The sequence below is a fragment of the Diuraphis noxia genome, unplaced genomic scaffold (genome assembly GCF_037042655.1).
Source record: "Diuraphis noxia isolate RWA-SAM2 unplaced genomic scaffold, SU_Dnox_SAM2 contig0002, whole genome shotgun sequence".
Classification (NCBI taxonomy): Eukaryota; Metazoa; Arthropoda; class Insecta; order Hemiptera; family Aphididae; genus Diuraphis; species Diuraphis noxia.
The window spans coordinates 81499329-81508905 of record NW_028301712.1 but is presented as its reverse complement, the minus strand read 5'-3'; the positions used below and the strand labels follow the sequence as shown (position 1 = coordinate 81508905).

Genomic DNA, 9577 nt, shown 5'->3' with positions numbered 1-9577 from the left:
GAGGAATAGAAAATGATCAAAAATTTTTTTCCCATCACTAAAAGCGCATTAGGTATATTATGCGAAATGCTAGTTTTCTAAACTAAATCTGTAATGCATGTCATATTATTATTCCTGACATCTTGGATGTATCATAATCAAATTACTTATCACATTTTAATATTTCGATAGTTTTAAGTACCGTGTGACCAAGGTCGGATAACCTCCTCCTCCTCTTCCTCCTCTTCTTTGCAGCATATTATAGGTACATAATATAATTATTATGAAATGCGAAATTGTTATTGCAAACGCATGCCATATATTGATATACTAGTGTCGTCGTAAACAAATATTACCTATAATATTATGACGACTTGTCATTGAACTAGGCTGCACTGCACGTTATAAATTAGACGTTATAATCTGTGAACACGATGGATTAACGTTATCTGTGCCAATTTGGCGGCGGCGCCGTCGACGATCAGTCGAGACCCGACTATGGCTCGTTACGCTTTCGTTACGTTCGTTTTGATCTTCGTCGCCGTGGTGCCGCGGCACCGGCACCAAGCGGCCGGCCAGTTGAACGACTTGTCCGCGTCGTACCACTCAGACGTGGCCGACGGATTTAAAACGGCAGCTGCGATGGAGGGTGGGTTCGAGGAGGTGGCCGCGTCGGCGACAAATGACAGTTCTGTGGCCACTAACGGTACGGCGGGCGTGTACAGGTTGCCCGACGGCGTGACGCCCGTGTCGTACGCGCTGCGCGTGGACACCGACCTGGACAGGCTGTCGTACTCGGGCAGCGTGGAGATCACGATCGTCACGTCCGTGACACCCAAGCTCTGCCGGATCGTGCTCAACGCTAAAGACGTCAGGGTGACGGGCGTCCGGGTGACCGACGTGAACACGGGTGTTCCGCTGAACGTCACCGACTGGCAACTGGTTGACGGCGACGAGCAGCTGATCGTCACGGTCGGCGTCCGGTGCTTGATACCCGCCCGACACTACGTGGTCGCCATCGACTTTCAGGCGCCACTCCGGGACGACATGTCTGGCTACTACAGAAGCTCGTATCGGGAGGGAAACGTCACCAAGTATACATAACGATTTTCGCCGATGTTATTTATTCGGGTTTTTGGTGTTCAGTTGTAGGAATTTTAACTACCGTTTCCTGGAATTTTGAGGAACCGTGATTTTAATGCGGGTTTAATATGGGTAGTGATGATATAGACGTCGAGTAGTTCAGGAAACATTTAGTTTGTGAACCATTTAGGGGGAAGGACACGATTGAGAACGTTTTTCCCGGCTAACTTTTATGCAACGTTGCCACATTATTTAAAAATATAAAATATACAATATATATTATATATGTATAATAGATATCAATTACTATATCTCCTTGAGTTCTTGATTACAGAATAAACTTACGTGGAATTGAATTTGATAAATAAAAATAAACACACAAATCATTGCAGTAAATCAATACATTTATCACTTATTTGTCAGCTTTAGGCATTTTTTAAGATTAAAATTAATATTTATTTACAACATATTTTTATTTTTATTTGTCAGTTAATGATTAAAAATTAAAAAAAAATCAAAAATCAAAAGCAAACATGCTGAAAGTCTTTTGTTAATCAAACAAATTTTCGTTTATTTTATAAACAAATTTAAGGTGAATTTTGTCAAGAAATGCAAAAAAAAAAAAAATACAAAAAAATCAGTTTTAATCAGCAACATTTCAAAACACCAAAAAAAATATGACCTTGGATCAAAATCCCAGCCCTAAAAGTTATTACTAAAAGTTGAGATAAATGACAACGTCGCTCGAAAAATCGTTCTCAATTGTGTAGCTAAAAAGGTGAAACGTTCTCAATCGTACAACACTACATTTAGGTACTCTGTTATTTAACTATATTGGGGTATTTCTTAGAATATCTTTTCTTTAATAAAATGTTAGGTATATGATATGACTAAGGTCATGGTTAATATTATTAAAAAAAAAAATTTGAAATGACCAAATACAGTTTGGTTCACTTAAATGTTACAACTAACTCTAGTTATCCCATAATTATTAGTGCAAAATTAACATAATCGAATTAACATCCGAAAATAATACATCTACAAAATAAATTATTAAAATTTCTAAGTAAAAAAACAATACGAGTATGTGTTTAAAATCTTCCATTATGTTTATTCGGGATTTTTGTAAAATATATATCATTTAGGTTATTTTGGTGTGATTGCATTGCCTGTTTAAATAACAGTAAAGGCTTTTGAGGTTCCATATATGGAGTGAAGGTATGACGGGTGGTGGTGTTACGATGTAATTGGAGCATAATCGTATTGGAGTTTTCATTTATTAAAAACAGTTTCTTGATTTCAATAAAAAAAATTTAAAAAATCTTTATTTTATATCGTTTTTAAAAGAGATAATTGTTTCAGTTTTAGGTTTCCATATTTCACATGCCCTGGTTTAGTACTGGAAAATCGTTTCATCTCAAATAATTTTATAGAAAATCATGTACTTTTATATGGTGTGGTATTAAAATTTTAATATTTCATTTTCAAAACGCTTTGAAATTATTATTGATATTCGAGAGCGTATCACCCCTTAAAACTATATTTGATTTCGATAATTGCAAGAACTGCATTCGTTTAGACATGGTACGTAACGTGTATTTTACTTGAGTTTCATGTTATTCCTCGACTAAGATGTACATATTACTTAATGATTATATTTTTGGAAAGGTCAAAGAGTGTAATCTGATTGTAATTGTCACATTTTACTCATTTTAATATCACAGGCGTAAATTAAATGGGTATTAGGTATTAGCACTCACGGGTTTTAAATAATTTATTTATTACCATTTCCCCAAATACCTATTAAGTAAGTACCTACCTCACATTTTTACAAATCATTTTTGTTTGAATTTTTTTTATTACTCACATTAAGAAAATAAAATGTTTATGTATATATCAATTTATTTTAGTACTTCCAACATTGCTCTTAATATTTACGCTTATATTGGATTCTACTCAGAAAAAAAAATTACTATTACGTGGTATATAATAAATGTATTATTCACACGTTGTCGTTCGTATAGAGTGTAATATTTATATATATTTATGAAAAGTTGCAATGTGTTTATTCTAATCATCGAATTGATAAAAAGCATATTTTTATTTAAACGGATTGAAGTGGTTTATTAGGTATATAAATAATGATAAAATATTATATAGGTAGTTTAACGAGCGGTATGAAATTTCAAAATATGACTTGTCCTGCACTCGCATTATAACGGGACTATAATTTACAGTCTAAAATTAGAACGAGTATTAACGAATATTAGAAATATAATGTTTAATGTGATTTTAGATGGTTAGCTGTAACAAAGTTTGAACCCACGTACGCAAGAAAAGCATTTCCCTGTTTCGACGAACCCGCGCTAAAAGCACCGTTCACGGTGTCTATCAAAAGGCGATCTGATCAAATATCTTTGTCCAATATGCCGTTGTTAAATTCCATCAAAATGTAAGCATATTATACATTTGATCCTTATTGTGTTTTTGTTCGATTGTATTGCACGCGTCGGCTTGCTCTTTTAAGTTTTAACCACGTTATTCGAATGAAAGAGCAATTTATTTATATACCTTATACCTATATTTTTTTTAAGGTATTCTTATACATATGCGATATTTTGTATATTAATCGATCTGTGAAGGCACAAAATCACATTATGCAATTGGATTGAAACTGATTTAACATATTTTTACTTTGGTTTCGCGTAAATGTTTGTAGCACTAAATTAATTGTTCAATGTTGTATGTATACGTATAATAGTAGGTATTTACAGATAAATAATTATCACTGTCATGAATTTGTATGACTACAGACACTCGTAGGTACAGACATTTTTTTTGCCACTTTCGTTCTGTCTGAAAGTGTGTAGTGCCGGATAAATTGGCGAAATAATTGGGCTTTCCACAATAAATGGGCGCATGCGTACCTGTGGATGTGCTCAGTTCAAACACAATTGAGCTAAAATAGTTGTACCCAGCTTGTATTAATTTTTTTATTTTTCCCGTCTCACATACAGACAACATTCGGACATGTTCTGGGATCACTACCAGGAGACTCCGCCAATGTCCACGTACTTGGTGGCGTTTTTCGTGGGTGAATTTTATGCCATAAGAACGCGTAACATCGGCATATATACACATAGGCGTTACGTAAAGCAGGCACAGTACATCGCAGACGAATCACCGAAACTTCTCAAAGCAATGGAAGAGTTCACAGGAGTGGATTACACGTTGCCCAAACTGGATTTGTTAGCAATTCCGGATTTCGCGGCGGGCGCGATGGAGAATTGGGGATTGAACACGTACAGGTAATGAAGAAATAGTAACCAAATGTAACAATAACAACACTTCATTACGGTACATTTTTAATGCACGCCCACATGATTTGATGCAGTTGTGTATTAAATTAAGTGTAAGAAAACGTTTACAGTATGCGTGATATAAAATATGACGAGTGTTTGATATTACAACAGGGAGAGGCTGTTACTGCTGTCGGAAAATTCCAAGACGAAAATGAAAGAGTTCGTAACTACAGTCGTACAACATGAACTCTCTCATCAGTGGTTTGGAGATCTGGTGACGTGCGCGTGGTGGGACTTTTTGTGGCTGAACGAGGGTTTCGCAACGTTTTTCGAATATTTCGCTACTAAAACGGTATTATGCATATTACGAAATTCATAATCAGCAATAATGAAAAAATTACAATAATTTTAGTATTATCAACAACAACAATATTAATTTACTGCAGGTCGAACCAGACTGGCGCCTAGAGGACGTGTTTGTTTACGAAGTGCACCAATCAGCTTTGAACGCTGACCAAAACCCGATGCACGCCATATCAGGATCCGTTGAAACCCCAGCACAGATCCGGAGAATGTTCGACGTCATATCGTACAGCAAAGCGGGGGCGGTGCTTCGTATGCTACAGTATGCGGTGACCGAAGACAATTTCAAAAGGGCGTTGAACCTGTATCTGACAAATAATGAGTGAGTGCAGTCGATTTTCAGAGTGTTTCATGCTAAACGTGCTTAAATAAATATTGAAAATCGTATTTGTATATTATTATTTATAGGTTCAAAGCGGCTACTCCTGAAGAGCTGTGGATCGCGTTCGAAAACGTTCTCTACGACACCAAATTTGATTTAGGAGAAAATGTAACCATCACCGAATTAATAAGATCTTGGACGGAACAGGCCGGTTACCCGTTGGTGGAAATCGTCAAGAAAAATCACACGTTTGTCATAACTCAGGTAGATATGGGAGATATCATTAATGCTCCTGATGAGTAATTATTGAAATATTATTATATTATAATAATTGGAAATGATTTTTCAGGAACGGTTTTTGATTCATAGTTTGAACGATTCTACCGAAGATAATGTAACAGAATGGATTATCGGTCTGACTTACACGACGCAAAATCGGAAAGACTTCAACGGGGTTTTGCCTAAGATTTGGCTGAAGAAAAACAAAACCGTTTTGACGGATCGAAATGGAACTGGATGGTATATTTTCAATTTACAGTCAATTGGTAATGCGTATAAACAACAATATGTTGTCGGTTTTGAGTTTCAGTTACTGTAAAATAAATACAAAGGTTTTTTTAAAAATAAAAATTTAGGATTTTTTAGAGTTAATTACGAGGAAGAAAACTGGAATGCCTTAATCAGTCAGCTGCATATTGACTGCAAAGAAATACACGTGCTCAACCGAGCTCAGTTGATTGACGACGCATTTAATTTGGCCAAGGCAAACCGAGTGGATTATGCACTGGTTTTGTGGATGTCAGAATATCTAAAAAATGAAGACGATCCGATCCCGTGGTATTCAGTTAAAAATGGATTCACGTTTTTGTTGAACCGTGTGAGACGTTGTCCGAATGGTTACAAGAACCTAAAAGTAAATATTTTTTATTATTATTGAGTATCAGGGGGAAACTGGTTCGATATGATTTTGAATATCTACTGTTTTATTTATATATATTTGGATTTTTGTTCGTAATTTATCTGAGTTATAAGGCATAAGGTTGAAAAATGAAATAGTTAGCTTATAATGAGTTTAATGATATATATATATATATATATATATATTATCCATACACATTATTAATTATGTGCCACCGAATCGTGTACACATGTAGGCTTACGTTGGATACTTGGCTGGGTTGATATACACAAAAACTCAAGATCTAGTCGTGAACCATAATAGCACAGACCATACCATCAACACGGGCTGGAACGCGTTCTCGAATTGGGCGTGTAAGCTGGATAACAAGCAGTGCATAAAATCTGCTTTGTTTTACTTCCGGGAATGGCGCCGGGGTGAAAAGTAACGGGATTAATTTAATTAATTTATATCGACATTGAACAAGAAAGGTACTTGTCTTATAAATTGACATTTTTTTCAATTTTTTTCCAGTGTACCAGCCGATATCAGGGACGCGGCGTTTTGCGTCGGGGTGAAATATGGTGATTTAGGAGTGTGGAATTCCGTACTTGACGTGTACGTCCGATCTGAATCAGCGTCTGATCGACAGTCCGCTCAGTTAGCGTTGGCGTGTTCCAAAGATCAGATTCAACTGTCAAAGTAAGTATACTGTGAAATAATAAATAAATCTGTCATGGTCTGTAGCACTGAAGTGATACCTACTCAAAAATATCGGATGTGATTTTTTTTTTTTATACTTTATAGTGTAATAACGCAAAAATAAAAAAGAATAAAATGAAAGTATAAATAAATATAACTAAGGCGCCTGCCAATATTGATAAAATTATAATGATTGGGAACTAATGCTATTGGTCTGTGTCGTTCCCTATACTTATAAGTGCTAGAGAATGATACCAGACGTAAATATTAAAATTGCGCTATTACCTTTCTCTTGATCGTTGGAGAGATCTGGAGGTCGTGATTCGAGAATAAGATCAAGTACATTGTGCAACATCATTGCATGCAAAATATGCCTACAATTCAATAATTTCAATTAATATAAAATATTATATTAATGCCTTACCCCTAACTTGCAGCTGCCTGTAGTCTATGATGTAAAAGTACAAAGTTACACAACCTAATTTATTACTCAAAACACTTGAATCGAAATAATTAAACACACTGATTATTGTTCAACATAAGGAATCCAGTTATCGCTCGCAGAATTGGGTATTGGAAGGTTGTTACTGTCGTGGATGGTGCTCATACACTGGTAAGAGTATACGACGTGGTCAAGCCGGCCAGAGCCACAGGTGGCTTCATCAAATGCTCCTGCGATTCCAAAGAGTTAGCGTTGTCCTTGGTGACAGAGACCCTCATTGGACCATCCCTGGTCTCTGGTGGCACACGAAATAGCTCACACATGTTGAGCCAGATTTTCATAACTGTGTATAGTTTCCATGTGACCAAATAATGTAAATCGTTCCTTTCGTCAGTGATTAAAGTTGTTTTTTGAATTTTAACGATTATCTTCGTGTGACAACTTGACCGTTATTTATTTTATTGAATAGTTAAACAAAATACAATCATGATATGTTCACATATCATTAAGATAGAAATTGCTTTTAGTAATCAAACAACAAAATATTATCTCATAGTTCATATAACGACAAATGTTTTGTTTTCATAGGTATTTGGATTTCATGTTTGACGGGTACAACGGTACAATTTTGCCGCAAGACTTTAGAGTTATATACCGCACGTTGGCGTCGACTCCGCAGGGCATCGAGGCATTGATCCAGTTCTTAACTACCAAACTCGATCGGATCGTAAACGAAATAATCAACGGGGAACAAGTAGCGACGTCTATTTATGCGCTGTTGGCCTCTAATGTGGCTCGTGACGAAGAAATACGAAAGGTACTCAAATTTTCGAGCCCATAACATATAAACCTATTGGTAGGGGCATTCGTGGTGGTTATTTGATGTCTGGAAAATCACAATTTACACGAAAATAGTATACGTATGTTACAGACAAATGTTTTTATAAAAATAAGCCACGAGTCCTTGACGGATAGGTCACCCCTAGTTGTAGTATGTCATAATAATATTATAATCAATGACCATTTAGGTAATTTTTTTTTTTCATAAGTATTCACTGAAAATCAATAATATATTAATTAAATTGAAAATGTTTGAAAGATTGACAACCTGAGGAAAGACACTTCGGTATCGGAACATCTCCGACGGAAATTCGACGCATTGTACCTCAGCAGGGTAGATGACAATCTAGCGTGGTTCGACGCGCATTATTCGACAATCGGTGAATGGTCGTCTGCCGCAGTGATCAGGCTCGGATTGTCAGAGAAACCAGATGTCCATCATTCTACTAAAAACTCCACCTTCGGTAACGAAACATGGTCGAACGGTACATCCAACGCCGACAGTCAGTCTTTTGAGGTGTCAGCGATGGCTTGGGTCTTATCCACGTTGGCGGCATTATGTCTGTGTTCCGCTCAACGTATGCCACTGTGATCGTGTCGATGTCGGCCGCCGCGCCGTCGCGGATTTGCGTAGAAATACCAAAATCCTTTTAATTCTGATGGTGTCCATTATTATTGTTCTGAAATTTTCTTCTCCGGTGAATGTTTTACGGAATGAACATCATACCATTGTACGTGTAAAATTCACGTCGGCGCGCGGCGCACAATTATAGAATATTACATAGAAAATAATATGTAGCTTTAGCATGTACAATAATGAAAAAAATATTATTTTTAAACTAAAATATTATTTACTAACCCACGAGTTATAAGTTTGAATACTATAGTGTTCATAATTATATCTTAATAAGTTTTTTTCGATGACAAATGTTTTGTTTTAATGAAAAAAGCTAGTTTCTTAAATTTTTTAAGAGAATAATTATTTTTATTATATGTGTATGCTAAAAGTATAAGTAATAATATAATATCATAGTTTAATATTATATAAATATTACAATATTAAATTTGAAAAAAAAAATTAATAAGCTATGCTCTGATAACATGCTTTTAATGTTTTTGAACAATACTCTCTGTTTCGTACAAATCAATAATTGCTGCATATAAAATTAATCGTGTTACATGAAAAGTATATATTTTCCAGCAGTGTATTACTAATGTATTAATGACAACTTTCAAGAAATACGTAATTAGATTGGCGTAGAGAATTGAATAATAATTATTTATTTATCAAGTAAACTCATCAGATACGGAGTGGCTCTAAAATTCTTACCGAACAAACAGATGTTTCAATCCATGGGCTACTTTTAAATTTTATACATATTGACATTGATATGGATTATTGGGGCTTAGTATAAGTTTTAAAATTGTACATTTCAACGTCACACATTTCTTCTATTACATCATCACCCATGATAATATTTAATGAGAAAACTTTTTGTAAGCGCTAATCCCATAGCTAAACTACCTCAATGGTCAATACCCTATAGTAGTAGGTAGAATGATATATATATAACAAAATATAAATATATTACTTATTCCTATATTTATATCGTTCTGCAGTAAAGAACATTTAAAAAAACCTATTT

The 9577-nt window shown here is 35.3% G+C and overlaps 1 protein-coding gene across 1 annotated transcript; it reads left to right on the top strand.

Annotated features, from left to right (window-relative positions):
- Positions 1 to 449: 449 nt before the first annotated feature.
- On the top strand, positions 450 to 8859 carry LOC107171705 (aminopeptidase N-like). The gene is made up of 12 exons (XM_089219338.1): positions 450 to 1073; positions 3359 to 3514; positions 4080 to 4370; positions 4536 to 4716; positions 4811 to 5049; positions 5136 to 5313; positions 5399 to 5594; positions 5685 to 5962; positions 6204 to 6391; positions 6482 to 6649; positions 7680 to 7908; positions 8191 to 8859. Exons 1-12 carry the CDS (start codon positions 478 to 480, stop codon positions 8521 to 8523), a joined length of 3033 nt encoding a protein of 1010 aa, XP_089075464.1. The 5' UTR covers positions 450 to 477; the 3' UTR covers positions 8524 to 8859.
- The last annotated feature ends 718 nt before the right edge of the window (positions 8860 to 9577 follow it).